The sequence below is a fragment of the Mastigoproctus giganteus genome, chromosome 13, assembly GCF_048544385.1.
Source record: "Mastigoproctus giganteus isolate SK-2022 chromosome 13, ASM4854438v1, whole genome shotgun sequence".
NCBI classification, from domain to species: Eukaryota; Metazoa; Arthropoda; class Arachnida; order Uropygi; family Thelyphonidae; genus Mastigoproctus; species Mastigoproctus giganteus.
The window spans coordinates 122908463-122930306 of record NC_143587.1 but is presented as its reverse complement, the minus strand read 5'-3'; the positions used below and the strand labels follow the sequence as shown (position 1 = coordinate 122930306).

General features: G+C 37.4%; 1 protein-coding gene across 2 annotated transcripts in view; it reads right to left on the bottom strand.

Moving 5' to 3' along the window:
• LOC150076411 (inactive dipeptidyl peptidase 10-like) overlaps positions 1-21844 on the bottom strand; it is a 1373013-nt gene that overhangs the window by 168227 nt on the left and 1182942 nt on the right. For both annotated transcript variants that reach the window (XM_090387020.1, XM_090387021.1), the window contains exon 9: positions 11625-11803. In XM_090387020.1, coding sequence (XP_090243146.1) covers positions 11625-11803 — 179 coding nt within the window. The remainder of the gene's footprint in view (positions 1-11624; positions 11804-21844) is intronic.

The window sequence follows — 21844 nt, the reverse complement described above, 5'->3', positions numbered from 1 at the left end:
TTATCCCACACTGCACTTTAAAATCTCGTCCTTTATCTAAACCTTGGTTTTCCAATAAATGTGCTAAGGCTGTCCAAGAGAAGAATGTTGCGTATCGTAATTGGCTTGTTTCTAATTCTTCAGTTTCATTTTCTGCCTACACCAAAGCTCGCAACAATTGTAAAGCAGTTATTAATCAGCCCAAACTAGAGTTTGAACAGGCTAAGAGTAGAAAACTTGCTTCTTGCCCTAATGGTAGCCGAGCATTCTGGTCTCTTGCTAAAGCTATTGGCCGCAACTTTTCCCATCTCTGCTCCCACCTCTGTCCAAACCAGATGGTTCTGTTGTCACTTCAGCCAAGGATAAAGCTGACCTGCTAGCATCCCATTTTTCTTCCAGCTCATGTATTAATGATCTTGGTAAAACACCTCCCACCATTCCCAACATGCTCCATTCAATGCCTCCTGTAGTCTTCCGTCAAAAGGATATCAGAAGGATTTTGATGAATCTTGATGCTAAGAAAGCTCCAGGTCCTGATGGTATTTCTCCACTTGTTCTCAAAACCTTTGCTCCTGAACTTACTCCTATTCTTTGCCGCCTTTTTTCACTTTCTTATTCCGAAAGTGTTTTTCCTTCTGCTTGGAAATTTGCTCATATCCAGCCAGTTCCTAAAAAGGGACAAATCCCTCCCATCCAATTATCGTCCCATTGCAATTACTTCTACTCTTTCTAAAGTAATGGAGAAATCAATTAACCGCCAACTCAAACTACCTAGAAACCTTCCGTCTGATCAACGATCACCAGTATGGATTCCGTCAGTGTCGATCCACTGGTGATATTCTGGCTTATGTTACCCATTTATGGACTAATTCAATGGAAAGGTTCGGTGAAACACAAGTAGTTGCTCTTGACATCTCAAAGGCTTTTGATCGTGTTTGGCATAAAGGTCTTCTAAACAAGTTTCCATCTTATGGTTTGCCAACTGTTTTTAGTAATTGGTTATCCAGTTTTCTCTCTGATCGCTCACTGAGGGTGATGGTAGATGGCTCTCTGTCTTCTAACTTCTCCACTAATGCCGGTGTCCCCCAAGTTTCAGTTCTTTCCCCCACTCTTTTCCTCTTGTATATCAATGACCTTCTTCCATTGACTGGAAATCCTATCCATAGTTTTGCCGATGATAGCACATTGCATTCAACTTTCCATTTTGAGAAACCTTGTCCTGCTCAATCAGCTTCAACTTCTCGAAAATCTGCTACCAATTCCTTAAATGCCGATCTTCAGGCAATTCTCCAGTGGGGCAAAGACAACTTAGTTGATTTCAACCCTTCTAAAACTCAGTCTTGTCTTATATCTCGCAAAAAGGATTCTTCTGCTCCTATGCTTATCTTTAGTGACACTCCGATTTCTAGGCAAAAGGATATATCTCTTTTGGGGATTACCCTGACTTTTAATCTCTCTTGGCACAAGCACATTACAAATATTGCTTCCTCTGCATCTTAAAAACTTGGTTTTCTCTTTCGCTCTCGGCGTTACTTTTCTTCCAAACAGCTGCTCACTCTGTATAAATCGCAAATCCGCCCTGCCATGGAATATTGTTCCCACATCTGGGGTGGTGCCCCGAAAACCTCTCTCAGGCTTCTTGATTCCATTCAGAAGAGGGCAGTTAGGTTAATTAATGATTCATCTCTAACAGAGTCTCTCTACTCGCTGTCTCATAGATGCACTGTTTCTGCTGCATGCCTCTTCTACAGATACTTCCATGGGCACTGTTCTTCTGAATTGGCTTCTATAATTCCCGCTCTCTCTTTCAAAACAGTCCGAACATGTGCCGCCACCAGCCAACATCCATTTACTGTCCAACTTCAAACCCACAGAACCAACTTTTCATCTTCTTCATTTATTCATTCAACTGAAACGCCTTCCTTCATACGTATTTCCTGAAAATTACAATCTACAGAAGTTCAAGTCCAATGTCAACAAATATCTTCTTTCGTCTTCTCAACCTCCAACCCAAGCACGGTACTAAGTACTATAGGTTCTAATACCTCTCGTGTTTGGGGTTCACATAAAAAAAAAATAATAATAAGCCTCAGGCTTCCTTGCACCATATAGTTAATAATAATAATAAATAATATGCGAGGTGGTCTGACTGAGGTACATAAGGCACCTGAAATGGGTTAAGCAGGTTCAATTCTGATGGGATTCTTCCTCTTGCTGCGATTAGAAACCTGAAGGGGCATAAATTCATTGAGGAAAGACAGTTATAGAACAGACATGCAAAAATTTTCCTTTAGCCAGCAGATAGTTGATTGAAGGAACAAACTTCCATCTGCTGTTGTGGAAATTGATAGCTTAAATAAATTCAAGGAGGTACTGGACAAATGTTTAGAGGGAATGGACATGCAAAATATTTTTTGTTTTTTTTTAGCTGATGTTACATAAGCTTGTTTCCTTGAATCACATGCTTCTACTATTACTATATCCAGTGTGGTGAATGGCCTCTTCCACTGATTTCATTGCTGAGACAATCTTTAATACTTTGTTGGACAAAATAAGCTGTAGGCATTAAATGCCAATGCCAAGAAAATACATCCTCTGCCATAATTCCATTCTCACAAAGGTTACCGCCAAGGTGAAACACACAGGATTTGGCACCTGAAAAAAATACTACTGAACATAATTTTTTTTTTCCCAATACCAGGATGCCTGTCCACCCACCAATGAAAGGCAAACAAGCCTTGAAACGGTGCTATCTGGGTGGTGGTGCCCACTGAGAATAAGTAACAATAGTCTTCTCTATTAGTGAAGCAATACTACCCTTAAAATCATGGATTGATTTATATACAGGGCCTAAAATCTGAACTTAAAAATCTATAGCAAATGGGAGATACTACAAATTTAAAATCTTGTTTAAAAATGCATGTATAAGTTTATAAATAGATTATATTAAACAATAAAATTCAGTATACAATATATTTATCATACTAATATCTACCACAAACATGGTTCCATATCCAAATCTTCACTACTGCATAACAAAATCTCTCTTATAATAACCTCTTCAATTTCAATAAAATTTTCGTCATATGGATCCCACTCATTATTTGATAAATCATCTAAAATGCCATCCATGGAATTTGATATACCACATTTTTTTAAGCGAGTTTTAACATCAATTTTGTTCCAAGTGTTTAACACAAACTTACACAAAATATCCAGTGGAGCTAGCCACATATTTCCACCTTTGGTAAAATTTATTTTGCTGTTCATAATCCAATCATTCCATTCTGCACAAATATTGTCTTTGAATGGTTTGCTGAAACAAACATCTAATGGATGCACAACTGATGTTAATCCACCTGGTATAACAGAAATCTTTATACATTGAGTGATCACTGAATTATGACCACCTACCTAATACTTCATAGGTCCTCCTTCTGCCCTCAGTACAGCAGCTATCTGATGTGGCATTGATTCAACAAGATGTCGAAAGCGTTCGGGAGGTGGGGCCAACCAAGCTGTGTGTAATGCACCCAGCAATGCAGATATGGAGGTGATTGGTGTATCCAGATGACTGATATGCCTTTCCATAGTGTCCCACAAGTGTTCTATGGGATTGATATCGGCAGAGTTCAGAGACCAATCGATATGCTGGAAATCAAAACTGTGTTCCTAAAACCATTCCTGCACAACAAGTGCCCGATGGTTTGGAGCATTATCTTGGAAGACACCATCGCCACTCAGGAAAAAGTGTAACATAGCGGGGTGTACACAGTCAGCAAGCAGTTGACGATAGCTGAGATCGGTGATATGTTGTTCCACATGCACCAACGGTTCAAGTTCCTGCCAGTGAAACATGCCCCACACCATACAACTGCCTCCACCGGCCTGCACTTTTGATACCATGCATGATGGTTCAAGAGCCTGGTGTTGACGCCAAATCCGTACATGACCATCCACAGTGTGGAGTAAATAACGTGACTAATCTGACCAGCACACCTTCTTCCAGTCTTCTAATGTCCAACTTGCATGCTCTTTGCACCAGGCAAGTCTTTTACACCGATGAACCTTGGTTAGGAGAGGATGCCATAGGGTGGTGGGTCGTCTGCTGGTATAGCCCATCGGTGCGAGAATGCAATGCATGGTCATGCCAGATATTGTTCCGGGTTGGCCCATGTTGTATTGGGTAGTCAACTCTTCAACAGTGCTGTGCCTGTGCGAGTCGTCGAACCCGGCGCTCACTTCTAACATCAACCTTTCGCTGACCTTTGCAGTTTTGCAGTCAGATCATTGTTTGACCATTTTGATGACAGTCCTGGTACACTTTAAGTACGGCAGCTCTCAAACACCCCCACCAGTTCAGCCGTTTGGGAAATCGAGGCACCAGTTCATCGAGCACCCACAATTTGTCCTTTATCAAAGTCCGATAAATCCTTCCTTTTACCCATCATGCTCAGAATTTTACTACCTTATCTATACTATATAAGTTGACTAACTCCACACTCTCGTACCTCACGTGGTCAACAGGTCACATTCAGTTTTCATAGGAGTGGTCATAATTCAGTGATCACTCAGTGTATATTAATGTTGGATAATATTATCTTTGTTTGCTCTGCTGTATATGGTTTAAACATATCCCAAATCAATGAACTAGTGTCCTTTCAGTAGGAACCTATTCCAAACATTTACAATCCAAAATTTAACTCCATCTTCATTCATCCAACTATTGTACATAAACATGTACAATGAACAAATATTCTGGGGGGGGGATGTAATCGTTGGCATTGGTTTTCATTTGTTCCATCTGACATTCATATTAATACAACTGTAAACCAAGTTTTCTCATGTCCAGTTGTCTTCACTAAAACTATTTGGGCTCCTTTTGAATTCACAGTTAAGTTCCCTACAATGTCAAAATTCATGGGAGTTTCACCCATATCAATTTGTGTCATTGGTCACCAGATAATTCCCTGTAAGAAACAAGATTGTCCTTGAGTACTACATTTTACTGTCTCTATATTCCACACCACAATAGTGTGGTGTGGAATATAGAGACAGTCAACAGCAAAAATTATCTGGAAATGCTTTAAGAAATCATGTTCAGCATTTTGAATGAACACTGTACATTTCCAGCAAGACAGTCCACCTGTGACTGTTCATGAATGGTTAGATCAACAGTTCCCAGGTCCCTGGATAGGCTGTGAAGGGAGATCACAGGGATGGCCACCAAAATCTCTCACAGTTGTCCCCCTTGGATTTTTTTATGGGGCCATTTGAAAAGCAAGTATACTCAGAGAAGAAACAAACTGGACCACCTGAAACTCAGGATTACAGAGGCCTGCATGGATGTGCTAGGTGACAATGAAATGTTCTTGAGAGAGACTGCACAAGGTTAAATGCTTACAAAAGTATATCCAAGGAAATGATGGCCATGTGGAACATAACTTTTGAAATGACAAGTTATGTTCCACATGGTTTCATGTAAGTTTCATTTACTTGAAACCATAGGTTTCAAGTAAATGGCATACCCTGTAGTAAATATTTAATGTAGACAACCTTGCAGGGATAGGATATAAATCCTCCCTATGCATATGTTTAAAAATCAGAAAAGTGAATGAACCAAGAAATTATCACTGCCTTCCTTTATGCAGTTACCTACGATCTCTTAGGGATAGGAAACATATCTTTCCTATGCCCTTGTTTTAAAATCAGACAAGTGTGTAGAGGGAAACTGATAAGTTCTTGATCATTCACTTTTTTGATTTTCAAACAAGGGTATTGAGGAGGTATATTTGTTACCTCTGCAAGGTTGCTTGGGCAACATATTCAGAATATAGTGAATATGTAGCATATGATGATCTTGTGGGATAGCAGATATATATATCTCTCTATGCCCTTGTTTAAAAATCATAAAAGTGAATGAATCAGGAAGTTATCATTGCTTGCCTTTTTGCACTATTACCAACAATCTTTTGGGAATAGGGAATACATTCTCCCTATGCCCCTGTTTAAAAATCAGAAAAGGAGGAGATATATCTCCTATTCCCACAAAGTTACCTGGGTAACATATTCACCATATTAAGTAAACCTAATACACAGTACTTCAGTAGCCGACTGGGCTAGCCGGGTAGGTAAAGTGCCTGCCTGGCAACTCAAAGGTCGCGGGTTCGAAAATCCTGCCTCAAGCTTGGATCAGAGTACTGCAATAACCTTGGGGAGGTGCATTATGGCCACAGAAGCTGATGCACCAACAACTAAACCAAAAAAAAAAGTACTTCAGTCAGATAATGGAGATTTCAGACTTTCACTAAAGTGAAATGATAATAGTCTGAACTTCAGACTGCTGCCAAAGCTAACTGCTAAATCCCAGGATTTACCAGATTTTATTCTTTTACAGTAACATATAAATTCAGCAATCCAACTGCTTCAGTTTTATAAATTAAATTTCATCTGATGATAATACTGTATTAAATTCAATGCACTTTGCACATATAACATAAATGTATACCTCCTTTAAAGTTTCCGTTAATGTTTATTCTGTTCTTTTAACCTTCACTTCTACATGCCATTTTCATGAAAAATCAGCACGCAAATTTTAACTTTCACTCAATGGTCCCATTCCAACGTGCAATGAATTAAAATTCATATCAAATAATTTGATAAACAATGCATACAGAGCCAATGAACACATGGGGTATAAAATTACAAGTGCGACACAGTTATTGGGTAAACATGAATAGGTTTACTCAATAACTGTGTGACCAACCTGGAGGCCAACAAACATCATCATCAATATGTGATGGGAGCTGATAAAAGAACTCTAGAATCAGAATTCTTCCTCTCTCTTTCCCTTTCTTTTGGAAAAAAAAGACAGAATTTTCATTCAAATAATATTACCAAATATCTACCCCATAAAAAAACACTCCACTAAAGGGCAAGCATAGTTTTAAAGTGCAACAAATGATCAGTCTCATGATCAATGTCTCTTTAGATCAAACTATTGCTATTTCAATATTCATAACACACATTATTCAGAATATAACATAGTATTGTTACCCAGCCAGTTTACACTAGGCAAACTAGTTGTTAAAAATATAACCAACTGCAAAAACAAAAATTTACTTAATGCTCCAAAGATATCATGGAGATATAAGATATCAAAGATATAAGACAATGTGACAATAATGTGGATATTTTTAAAGGCAAGTAATGAAATTAGTGACATGAATAAAATATATTCATGCAAAGATTTAAAATTTTCTTTTCTAAAGATACAACTGAGTTTAGAGAAACAGTTGTGCATTTGATTATACCATTTGAAAGTCAATGTTTAAACATTCATTCACGATTGTAAATAAAAAAGCAACAGTTGACATCTAAAATCATTATTTCATTATTAATTTGATAATACAGTGAGATATTTGGTGTGACATAAGCGCTGGGAAAGGAATAATGAGAGTAGGTGTGTGTTATAGCCATAATAAATCTGATGAGTATAATGAGCAATTGTGCAGATAAACAGAGTGGGCCAGTAAATCAGAGTGTCTTATATTGGGGGATTTTAATTTCCCAGAGATTGACTGGAATTTGTGGGTTGGTCACTCGCACACTAGCAAGGCTTTTGTGGATTTATTGGATAAGCATATTCAGGAGGCAAATAGAGGGAATAATACTCTTGATCTGATTATCAGTAGTGATTCTTCATGCATTAAGAATCTGCTGATAAAGGTACAACCAGGTGGCAGTGATCACAGTTTGCTGAAGTGGGATTTACTCAAAGAGGTAACTACAATCAAGGGTAAAGGAAAGGTTTTTGCTTTCATAAAGATGATTACAGTGGTCTGAGACAGTATTTAAATTCTATATGGTGGGACCAAATGATGATGTTACCAACAGCAAGTTCAAAATGGGAAGCATTCAAAGAATTAATCTTGGAAGCTACTAGGCGTTTCATACCAACTAAGAAATATTGTTCAAGATTTAGGCCTAAATGGATGTCAGATGAACTAATTAGACATGTGGCAGAGAAAAACAATCCACAGGATACATAAATTAAAAGGTGACACAGAAGCCTATGATAGATATAAACTGGTCTGTAACCAAGTCACAAAGGAGGTTAGGCAGGCAAAGGCAGATTACGAGAAATCTTTGGAAAATGATGCAAAAAAAAAACAGCAAAGAGTTCTTTACTTATCTAAACTCTAGAAGGAAGAGGATGAATCAGTTTGATCCACTTGAGATTGATGGTTCAACCAACTGTTGATGATCCTGCTCAGATAGCTAACAAACTAAATGAATATTTTGCATCTACATTCACACATGAGGAGTTGTTCAGGGAGGGGAATGCCTTAGATGTATTAAACTCTGGCAGTAAGCTAGATAATCTTGTAATAACTGAGAGTAAAGTGGAGGAGAAATCATTGAAGATAAACATAAGAAAGGCAACTGGAGTGGATCGAATCTATCCAGTTATATTAAAGGAGGCAGCCATGGAAGTAAACAAGCCATAATTATGAAAGCTTTCTTCCACTCAGGGGAGGTATCCATGAACTGTAGATGTGAAAATGTGACCCCAATCCACAAAGGAGGATCAAGGGGAGACAGGTAATTACAGACCTGTTAGTTTAACTTCTGCTCCAAGAAAATGAATGGAGGCACTGGTTAAAGAAGCATTGCAGGATTATCAAGACAAGACTTCAGCAGTTATAGCTCGGACACAGCAAGGGTTTGTTAACAGAAATCTTGTCTGACCAATTTGACTGGATACTATGATGTAGTCAAAAAGGAACTGGATGCAAAGAATAATTTTGATATCATATATTTGGATCTTAGAGAGGCTTTCGTTACTGTTGCACATGGAAGACTGCTGCACAAATTGGAGCAGTGTGGCATTGGAGGAAAATTGCTGCTATGGATAAGGGGATGGTTGAGTGGGAGAAGACAGAGAGTGGTAATCAATGGACACTGCTCTTTGTGGACTAATGTTATTAGTGGAGTCCCCTAGGGTTCAGTGTTGGGTCCATTGTTGTTTTCTGTATTCATCAATGATATTAATGATGGTATATCACACTTAATGTCCAAGTTTTCAAGTATATCACACTTAATGTCCAAGTTTTACAATGGTTGGCAGGGTTGTTAATGACACTAATGACAGTCCGCTGCTGCAACAGGATCTAGAAAAGTTGAGCAGATGGACTGAGAGGTGGCAAATGAAGTTTAATATTGACAAATGTAAAGTACTGCATATGGGATGCAGTAACCCCAGAGTAACGTATCAACTGTGTGGTACTACACTGACAGTGGTAGAGAGTGAAAAGGACCTGAGGGTAATTGTGTAGTCAGATATGAAGTTTTCTGAGCAGTGCAGACAGTCTGCAAGAGTAGCTCATGGTGTCTTGTCAATGATATACAAGAATTTTTCTAGCAGGGGTAATGAGGTGATTATTCCCTTGTATAAGGCAATGGTCAGGCCACACCTTGAATACTGCATACAGGTCTGGGGGCCTCATTTTAAGAAGGATGTAGAGCTGTTGGAACGAGTACAGAGAAGAACAACAAGATTAGTGAATGGAACAAAGGGTTGCTCTTACAAAGAAAGGCTTACGTTTTGCAAATTACAGTGTTTGGAGACTAGGCACCCGCAAGGTTATCTGATCAAGGTGTATAAAGCCTTGGATGGTTTGAGAGGACTCAATGCTGATGGCATTCTTCCTCTTGCTCAGAATAATTGCCTGAGAAGGCATAAATTCAAATTGAGGAAAGACAGTTGTAGGATAGATGTGCGGAAGTTTGCCTTTAGCCAGCGAGTGGTTGATTGCTGGAACAAACTTCCATTTGTTGTAGAAGTTGATAGCTTAAACAGCTTCAAGGTAGAAGTAGACAAACATTTGGAGTGAGTGGATGGGTGAAATGAGAAGGGTCTGTATGTTATTGTTTTTTTTTTTTTTTTTTGGCTGATGGGCTGATAGCTAATAAGCTTGCATCATATGCCCTTGCTAATATAATGTAACTATGTTATAGTGACCTTGGAAATCATGAAAATTTCACTACAGTATCACAATTAAGTCAGTTAAAAATTCTCCATATTAGGGTAATTTAAAAATTTCATACCTGTGCTATCACATCAAACTTTCTGGTGACCTGACCAGCAAAATATATTTTAAAATGTGTAAAAAATTCATTCAGTGTCTATCAGTGTTCTATTTTAACTCATAAGCTACCTACGGTAGCTTATGAGTTAAAATAGAACACTAGTATGGTGTCCCCAAACATGAAAGCTATAATGATAGCTATGTCCGTATAGACACCATACTATGGGGACATCATACTAGTATGATGTCCCCAAACATGAAAGCTATTAAGTACAATACTGAGATCATCCATAATTGATGCTGCTTCTTGACCACAGAGGCCTTTTTAGTGAATACTGAGATCATACATTAAACAATAAAAACAGCTGTTTGCACAGTTCACCAAGATGTGTTACCTGTACTAATGCTTTCAACAACATAGTAACTCATCATCAGCATCAGCAAATATTTTGTGGTGGGACATTCACTATAGACTTTTCCATGTATGGTTGATTTTTGAAATCATCATACTGTACCTTTTTTGCTAATTGGTAATGCTAACTTGTTTTAGCAGCTTCCTCAGTGGAGTTAACAATTCATCTTTACTCTTCAGTTTGTCTTTCACTCTGTACATCGGCATCTCAAGAACTGATTTTTTTTTTTTTTTGATTTGGTAGTTGTTGGCGCATCGGCTTCTGTGACCATATTGCACCTCCCAAGGTTTTTTCAGTACTTTGATCCAAGCCCGAGGCGGGAATCGAACCCGTGACCTTTGGGTTGCCGGGCAGGTACTTTACCCACTCGGCTAGCCCGGTCGGCCCTAAAGAACTGAAGCTCATGATATATGTGGCTATTAATTCAATTATCTCATGACCTCTGTGGCCTGAAAACTGGTTGTCAATATCTGGCATAAGCTACAAAGCTAAATGATATTTTCTTAATTACAGGTTCTGTTCTCATTATGCAATGCATTTGATAAACAGCAGATACAGGACCAAAAACAAAACATTGGATTAACAAGGATAGGAGAGGTTTTTTTGTTTTTTTGCCTAAGGCTATGAGGTTTCACTATATTGTACCTAGTGATTTAGGGGGAAGCCATTCTTAAAAGAATAATCACACAGAATATAAAAGTAACGATTAAACTCTTTTGATGATTTACATAAAAAAAAAATTTCGGATCTAATTTAATTTTATTGAAAGTTATAGAACATTCTAATTTACAGACACTAATTGTGTCTGTAAATCATGTATATTCTATTATCAGTTAGCCTGTTTCTCAGGGAGTGGTGTACTGTACTCTTGCCAAAAGACATGGTGTGGAAGGACACTGAAGCATATTGTTCTTTATGTTACCAACAAGGTAGCAAAGTGGTTATGGTATGAGAAAGAAAGGAACATTACAGATGAAACTTTGAGAATCAATTTTAATTTGGCCAATTTTTGTTTAACTACTTTGGTAATACTTAATGAAGCTGAATTTAAAATATATTATTATGGAATTAATACATAAGATGTAATGCTTATTGCACATCCTTATTACAAAAAAAAAAAAGGTTCAAAATATATTCTTACCTTTGGGTACTTTAATCTTCTTAGTTTAGGGTACACACTGTCTTTAGCATTAGGGCCATCATAAGGGCCATAAAAACTAAAGTAATATGTTCCTACTTCTGTATCATTGAAGGATGCATAACATAAATGAGTGCCGTCATCAGACCACCAAATGGCATTGTTGCTGGATAGAATCTCCTCTACAAATTAAAATCAACCACATTTTTTTTCCAGACAATATTAAGTTATATAAAATAGAAGTCATAAAATTAATATATATCCATAATCCAACAAATCTGATATAATAATGTAGTAATCAAGTAGCTATCACTGAGTTGTTGTAAAATGATCACAAAAACTTTCTTAGACATAAAAAAAAAAGTTGTCACTACCTACTGATGACATAACCTTTTTTATACTAACATAAAATTATTGATCTAAAGTGGTTTCTTATATTGCAGAAACTGATTGGTCAATACATGCACCATTAGAAAAGAAGTAAGCTATTTTTTCATAAAGTAGCAAATATAATAAACTCTTTATTACACAATTTTTCCCCCTTTTGGCAAAAGGTAGCTTATAAAATAAGCTACCTTTAACTACAAAAGCAATACTGGTCATGAAAATGAAAGGCAAAAAGTTGTAGTACAACTTTTTCTATTTTTTTTTTTTTTATTATTATTACACAAGGCATACGTATACACATATTTATTATCCAATTTGAAATAATAACATTATTTAAAAGAAATAAACTTTTATTCATTAATAAAACATCACATTGTTACACTCATTATGTAAAAATATATTAGGATAAAAAAATAACTAAAAAAATATATATATTTTTTAATATTCTGTATGATTTTGTTTCCTCTTTGCAAAAACCAACAACAGCTAAACATCATGGCTGGACTCATCTTCTTTCATAGACTGTTCTATTATACTTATATCCTACTAGAATCTTTCACCTTGTTCATCATTAACAGCACCAAAGTTTTAAGAGACAACTACAGCTTAAATTTTTATAGCAAAGCAACAGTTCTTCCATCAGTTATAGTTTTCTTCTTTTTTTATTACCTAAAAATCAGTGAACAGAGGATTTAAGACTGCCATAACTAGTTTAGTTTTGTTCAAAACTATCATCATGCAATAGTTTTCTACTTTGTGATCCAACAAATATTCTTTGTTTTTGGCACCATGCTATTTTTAAACTAACCTCTTCTTTTAAACAGTTGAAACCACCAATGTTTGTCTTCACAAAATTTTTCATTAAGTCCAGCTTTATATGAAGTGAAGGAAAACGTACCGAGTAAGGATTCATTAATGGCACACTGACATTACAAGGACAAACTCTTCTCGCTCTGGCCAATCCCATGACAAATAGTGCTGGTCAGTTGATCAAATATACCACAAGCTGCAGAGAAATAGCATTACTTGTTATATCCACCCAGCATTCCATGTCAAATTGCATGACCTTTAAATGACTGAAAACTACATTCATTATATCTGATTCCATTCAATATTTGAAACACTCTTAAAAGTTGTTTTAATTCCAAAGAATGGGCTACAACTACTGGGTGTTTTGTGTTTGCAACATGTACTAAAACTCTCTTCAAACTTTTTCAGATGAATGATTGAATATTTGCCATTTTTCAGCTTTGTGTTTAAATCCCAATTTTTCCATCAGTCCATTCATATCTGTGCACACACATACACATAAGAGGGAATCCTGCGCACCATAAAACATCAACAATTATTTATCTTCTTAAATATGGAAGTTCTTGTACAATCACATAAAAAATCCTTTTCTTGAAACTTTCCAAAAGTTGTATTCTACCATTGCTTTGACAGATTTAAATCGCAAGCTACTAGTTATTCAATCACATTGGGTTCTTTGTTACACTGTGGATTTTAACCTGGACCTTCCAAAACTCAATCACCTTTTTGTTCATCAGGAATTGCAAATTCTTTCCAATCAGTTGGTGGTGAAAAAGTAGGAAGGACTTCTCCATGTGAGATGTCTTCATTGCAGAAACAACATTTGGATATTCTATTTTATTTTTGCTGCTCCTAAAAAAAAAAAAAAAACAAACAAAAAACCTGAAATTGTTTTAAGACAGAAACAGAAGTAGTCTAACTGGTTAGTTCACACCATATCATGGCAATAGCAAACAGCATGCTCTCCTTTCTTCATTCAGCAAGGTGTACATAATGTGATATCAAGATATTCAGTATACTTGAGGTACCAATTTCTGTCTTCATCTCCTAACCAGTATCCAAAGTAGGATAATAAGCATGTTTAATATCATTTTTGTTATAGGTGAACATTGTGATTTTGATTAAAACTGTCCATACACATAAATGCTATCCAGTGAATTTGCACTGCCATTGTGGTATTGTTATCTACATATTTATCATTAGAAAACCACTTTATGCAAATAAAAACAAAGATAATAAAACATACAACTGCCTTGAAATGTACATTGATGATATGCATCAACTTGCCTATACAGATGACACATAATTAGAGTAAACACTGTCCTCTCCTCTTTACTCCATTTTGACCATGTTAAGTGATGCTTATTTCCTCCTATTGTTTTTTTTTTTGCCTTTTCAAAATAGTAATGTGCTATAAAATTTGTCTGACTTTGGAATTAATTAAAAACTTAATTTAATTAAAGTAAGAACATGCTGTAAGTATTTAGCATCATTTTCTATGCAAAGTATACAAAAAAAAGCACCCTTATTTAATAAAGTGAAATTATTAAATTAAGAATTAATTCATTTAATTAAAAAGGTGGTATCCTGTTATTCAGGCATAAGTACTAATAATCAAAAAAAAACATGATTTCATACAGTATTCTCAATGTTGAGTCTACTTTTCAAACTCTGATTCAAAGACTACTGGAGAATACCCATAACTGCATTATTAAATTCAGGATTCAAGCATAAGGAATTTCTGCAGAGATATTTTTTTGATTCAAGCACTGTATGTTATTATTAAAAAACCTTCCCACATCACCTGTCCATCCCCGTCCCCAATAAGTTTAGTTTAAATTTCTTCAAAGTATCCACTCTACAATAAGAGATAATGGTTTGTTCCTACAATCAACCACCTGCTGGCTGAAGGCAAACCTACACACACATCTGCCCTTAAACCATATTCCTCAATTTGCATTTATTATTATTATTATTATTATTATTATTATTATTATTAGCTATATGGTGCAAGGAAGCCTGAGGCTTATGCAGCACCAGCCAAAAAAAAAAAAAATTACCGAATTACCCCAAAAGAGAGAGAGAGAGAGTCAAAAGAGAATCACCAAGAAAAAGAAGAATGATGATATCCAGCTCAGGACCCTGGGTGTGCCAAGCCCATACTCACCAGATGTGAGCCCCCGGGGTGATTTTGTTTTCTCGTGTGTGTGTGTGTGTGTGTGTAGTCAAAGCAAGAAGAATGCCATTAGCACTGAGCTTGCTCAATCCATTCAAAACTTAAACATAAAAATCAGATCACCTTGCAGGTGCCCAGTCTCCAGACACTGTTGTGCCGACAGAACCAAGCTGCCTCCTATGCTGATTTTCAAATGCAAAACGATGCCAAAAGAAGACATTCCTCAAGGAGTGATTGTCCACGTTCATGACAAGGGTTGGATGGATCAGGATGGAATGAAGATCTGGTCTGAGAAAGTTTGGAGCAGGAGACCTGGTGGGCTCTTACGCAAACCTGCCCTATTGGTGCTTGATCAGTTCAGGGCACACATAACAAAAAATACAAAGAAGATTGCTGCAGAGCAAAAAACAAAACTTGCCGTCATACCATGACATCCCAGCTCCAACCACTTGATGTCAGCATTAACAAACCCTTCAAAGCTGACATGAGAGACGAATGGAACCAATGGATGAAGTCTTCTGGGGACAATTTGACACCAGCAGGAAGAGTGAAAAAACCAACTATAAGAGAAGTTTGTACCTGGGTGAAAAGATCCTGGGATAATATCAAGATTGAGATTGCTGTCAAGTCATTTAAGAAGTGTGGCATTTCAAATATATGAAGACAGTGATTCGTCATCAGACACAGACGAGGACAAGCTAATGGATGGGAGTTTTGAAAGTGATGAGTTGTATGAATTTTATGATGAATAAAACTTGAGTTCAATAACTTTATGTAATACATTTTTTTTCAAATTTTGGGCCCCAAAATCAAGGTGCATCTTATACATGGGGAAATACAATAGTTACAAAATTTGTCACATTTTGTCACTATATGCCACTGTGGCAATACAAATAATTTGAACAGCACTACAATTGTTCAATGTGTCCTCCATTTTGGTCAACAACAGTTTCCATTCGAAGAACAGCATTTTCTACAGCAGAAATAACATGTCAACTGGAATAGCCAGCACATGACGTCTAATACTGTCCTTCAGATCTGCCAGAGTTTGACATCCTTACCGATACACCTGGTTCTTCAAAAAACCCCACAACCAGAAGTCAAATGGGGTGAGGTCTGGTGATCAGGGTGGCCAAGGTGTTTGAAAACAACAACTGATAAACCGTTCATCTGTAAAGTGTTGCCTTAGCAATCTTTGGACACAACGGTGGATGTGGGGTGGTGCATGATCTTGCATGAATATGGTATCCTGAAGGCACTCACGTTGTTGCAGCTCTGTTATAGTGAAATTTGCCGACATTTCATAATATCGTTGTCCAGTGATGGAACAGGTGTGGGGTCCAGTCGGTGTTACCTGTTCAAAAAAATTTGGCCTAATCATGAATATGGCTGTAAATCCACACCACACTGTCACTTTTTGAGAATGCCACCGGACCTCTTGGATAACTTGAGTGTTTTCTGTTTCCCAAATGTGACAGTTGTGCGTATTTATTTAAACAGAAGTGGGCTTCATCACTCCAAAGGATGTTCCATGGCCAAGTGATATCTGCTGTCATTCATGCCAGAAACTGAAGCGCGTAAGTGAAACAAATATCTGCATCACCATGCTTTAGCTGCTGTAGCATGTGCCGCTTGTAAGGATAGTATCGCAATACCTGATGCATTACTAGCCTTACAGTGGAATACAGCATGTCCATTTCACGAGAAACAGCTGGCATACTTGCACTACCACATGGAGATCGACTTGATAAATCCACGACAGCCGTAGCCACATCTTCAACACGAGAGGAGTCTTCTCATTTTCGACTTCTACCTGGTCAAACACCAAGATGTCCTGTCACTCCAAATTTCGCAATCATTTTGCGGACAGCAAAATGATTGCACTTCTGACTCCAGAATTCTCTGATAGCCGCAGCTACATTATTGCTGTTCTGATAGTACAGCTTCACTAATAGCGCCTTTTCCTGCAACGTTGTTGGCATTGCTATTGTAGTGCAGGCAAACATCTACTGTATGATTTTGAAGAGATTGCTTTGCTTTTATACAGTACAGTAGAGCTGAGTACTGGCGCTGTGACAATAACTTACAATTATGCAAATAACTTACGTTATTTGCATAATCGTAATTAAGATTAAGATAGTTACATGCCATACAGCGACAAATTTTGTAACTAATTTTTTTTTCCAATAAATGGCGAGCACATTCTTTATTGTACCTGTTGTCCAACTTTCTCTTCAGTACAAGCCTTAGAACTCATTCCAGAGCCATCTACATGGGGATACTTTAATTTTAACAACCCTGTACACCCCATGCATTTTTCTTCTCTGCCACAAGTTCATCTCATCTCATTGGTTCATCTGAAATCCACTTAAGCCTGAAATGGTTTTCTCAGTGGCTATGGAAAGGCTAGCAGCTTCTATCCCTGAATGCCTCACATTTAGAATTTGCTGCTGCTAACATCATCAGATGATTTCACTGTATAGAATTTAAAAACTGTCTGAGACCCTGTAGTAGTAGAAATGGAGGCATGTGATGCAAGAAAGCAAGAACATGAGCTTATGTAGCATCAGCCAAAAAAAAAAACAATTTCATACATCCATTCCCTCTAAAAATTTGTCCAGTCCCTCCTTGAATTTATTTTAGCTATCAACTTCCACAATGACAGATGGAAGTTTGTTCCTGCAATTAACCATCTGCTAGCTAAAGGCAAATTTTTGCACATCTATTCTACAACTGTCTTTCCTCAATTTGAATTTATGTCCCCTCAGGTTCATAATCTGAGCAAGCGGAAGAATCCCATCAGAACTCAGCATGCTCAACCCATTCAAGGCTTTATACACCTCAATCAGATCACCTTGCAGGTGCCTAGTCTACAGCCACTGCAATTTTTAGAACTTAAGCCTTTCTTGGTAAGAGCACTCCTTTGTTCCCTTCACCAATCTTCTCACCCTTCTCTGTACACTCTGAAGCAACTCTACATCCTTCCTAAAATGAGGCCTCCAGACCTGTATGCAGTACTCAAGATGTGGTCTAACCATTGCCTTATACAAAGGGATAATCACCCTTACAAAAGCAAAAGCCATTCCCTTTACCCTCGATAGTAGTTATGTCTTTAAGTAAATCCCACATCAGCACACTGATCACTGCCACCTAGTGGTTCTTTTATCTGCAAATTCTTAATGCATAAAGAATTGCTGCTGTAGAAAACAGTCTCCGATAAATTCAGAAAAGTCTTGTTAGTGTGCGAGTGCCTCACAAAATCCAACCCCACGTCCGAGTCAAATGGACATGTGAGGTGGTTGGTTAGTTGGTTATTAGGATTTTTATGGAGCATCAGCATCTAAGGCTATTGTGAGCCCGTGAAGTGGTAACAGTGCATTTTTGTATTAGCTAACGGGGCTTTGGAGAAGCTGTGATAGGCCCAGCAAGCCAGCAATGGATAAAAAGTGCTACAAAAAAAAACCAGAAAAGTCAAACTGGACTGAAAATAATGGAAAATGACATAGCTTGGACACTGGACTGCAAATTGGAACACTGAATATACTATCTTTAACAGGCAAGATGAACAAGTTAACTGATATAATAAAGGAAAGGAAACTGGACATTTGGGTGAGACTAAGTGCAAGAAAGAGTGAAAGAAGCGTATGAGAGAAGGATTTACATTATATTGGAGAGGTGCAGAAGACAAATCAGGAATGGAGTAGGTATAATTGTGAGCAAGGAGATAAATGCAAGAATTAAAGTGGAAGGAATTAGCGAACGAATAATGAGACTCACATTTGAATGTGAAGGGACAAATTTGACTAGTGTAAGTTTATGCTACCCAACAAGCAGAAGAAGACAGCGAGAAGATTGGATTTGAGAAGCAGTTGGAAAGTGTCACCCTAGGAAAAGTTGGTAATTATGGAAGATTTAAATGCACGGGTAAGGAGAGAAAGAATAGGGTTGGAGAGTGTTGTTGGAGCTTACGGATATGGACAAAGAAATGAAGAAGGCCCAAAGCTGATAGATCTGTGCTTATGGAATGGATTAAAAATAAGTAACACTTCGAGGCAAATGGACCTGTGGTACTGGATTCCATGATTAAAGAGTAACAATACAGCATATCAAGTGACGAAATTTTTAATAACTAAGTATGGAACTTTCAGGGTAAATGAACCCCTTCTTCAGCAAAAGATGTATAAAATAAATACCAAGTGATTTGCACGTGCTCTAATATGCACATGGCTGTGCGATTGAACATTATTCACTAGATTGGCATTCATTGTTGGTGCACGGACGAATGTGGGTTTTCTGCCAGTGCTTGTCAAGTTAAGACTGTTGATTCTGCCTTTGGCTAGAATCGTTGAACATATCATGCTGTCCAAAAGCCTTGAATCACTGCAAGGGTACAAGACTACACCCTATCTTGGAATCAACAGTCTTGAAACTCGACAAGCACTGGCAGCAAACCCACACTCGTACATGCATCAATCTTTGCTTATTTTGGCAACTTATCTTTACACCATACTCACTGATATGGTGATGGACAGAGGGGAAAAGTAAGTGTAAAAGGGATAAAATTAGGGAATGAAATGTTGGAAGTGATGGTCAATTTTAAGTACCCAAGGAGTGTAACAACAAAGGATGGCAGCCTAGATATGGAAACAATAAGGAGAATAGCTGCTAGTCAGAGTTTATTCTGTAACATTAACAGCCTGTTATGGGCTAGGGAATTTCCAATGAAGTATAAAAGCTGATAAATAGGGCATATTTTGTCCCTATTTTGACATATGCTGCTGAGACATGGAGGATGAATAAACAGGATACCAGCAGAATCCAAGCAATGGAAATGAAGGTGTTAAAGACTATGCTAGCTAAAACTAGAAGAGACAAAATTATAAATATTGACATTAGAATGAATTTAGGAATAGACAGTTTGAGGGAAAAGATGGCTGTATCACGTTTTTGACGGTTTAGACACATGAAGAGAATGAACTCAAACAGAATACCAAGAAAAATGTTTGAGATGAAAATGGACAAGAAGAGGCTGAGGAAGACCCTGGAAAAGATGGAGATATCAGATTAGGGACGATGTGGAAATGAAGGGAATTGAGTGGGAGAGAATGACAGAATATATAAGATTTGGGAAGATAGAAAAAGATGGAAGGCTTTGATTCACCTGACCCAACCCTATGTTGGAACAGCAGGGAAGATACAGAGAGCGTGAGTGACCAACCAACAAGTTCCAGTCAATTTCTGAAAAGTTAGCATTCTTCATTATAAGCCTTTCTGATTTACTGGCTCACTCTATTTCTCTGGATAGTGTGGGTTGTACTCATTAGACAGCCTATAACACACTCCTATTCTCATTTTTGCTTTCCCAGTGCTTGTATCACACCAAACTGACTCAACATTGCACTGGCTACCCATGTCAACTGGATGCACTGCCTTGGATTTAACATGCTTCTTAACTAAGAGCATAACCTCCTCCTATCCTGTCTGTCCTTGCTATACACCATATTCAAATTCTGCTTTCCTTATGTCAGAGTGCTATCTCTGATATCTCCACAATGCCTGCATTTGATAACTTAATCAGTACTTCAAATTCATAAAATTTATTTCACTTCTGCCTACAGCTCTAGTTAATCTGTTAGTCCATATATCCCCGCAAGCTATCAGTTTTCTGACCAATCTAACACTGCCTCAATAGCATCAGTGAATATTCTTGCATCCCTTCTATTTAAATGTATCCCATCCTTGTGAAAACAGTCTCTCCTGTTAACTAGCACATACTATGCTATAAAAAATTCTACCCCATGAGCAAACACATCTCTCCAGGGCCGAATTAACTGACAAGGTCTCAACATGTACTCCTTCCTATTGTGTCTGGGCAGGATTGTAGACCCTTTCAAATTTAATCAGCAACATTTCCCAACACTGCCGCATACTTAGTTAAGTAATCCTCAGATCATCCATTCTTAATATCATTAGTGCCACTGTATACAACAATATATCACCTCTTTTGCCCTTAAATGATGATATCTAATCTACAACAACATTACTTTTTCCCCTGACAAGACATACCCTGGTCCTATTCCACCAATCCTTTTTTCACATATTTCCTGTTTTTCTGATAATACACTCACTGATAACAACTACCTCCTGTGGGATCCGCCACTGTGTTTTCTGATCCACAAGCGAGGGCAGTATGTGTATAGGTGTGTGTGTGTGTGTGTGTGTGTGTGTGTGTATAAAGGCTGGAAAAATAAGCAGGTTAACCAGTATTTAAAAATGATGACAGTGCAATGCATAAAGTAATGGTTCCAACCTTTTTCCTTTCCTGATGTACTAAGTCTCAACCAATCTTCATGTGGCACACCTGTCTCTCCCTTCACTATCTCATGATGTATATTCAATGCTGATTGTATTTCAGTATCTGTTGACCTTTTTTAAATGCATTAAATGGTATCTTTATGGATACCAAAACTCTTTTATGATTTTTTATTTATTTTAACCTTTAATTACTAAAATTTTAAATTGTAATATTACAAGAAATATTCAGCAATATTACAGGAAGGCTTCTGAATATTGATGGACACAGCACAATTGTTCAATCTGGAGCCCAACAGCAGATAGGCAGACAAAGATATCTTCATCTCTTGCACAATCTTTTGACTTAGTATATATATTATACAGTACAAAACTAGAAATTAGAAATTAAAAAAAATAAATACCAGCACTATTTCAAGCCTCACTAGACCTGTAGCCAGCTCTCTTCAGAATTAGCTGCTTTAAATTCGCCACTGTGTTTTCTGATCCACAAGCGAGGGCAGTATGTGTGTGTGTGTGTGTGTGTGTGTGTGTGTGT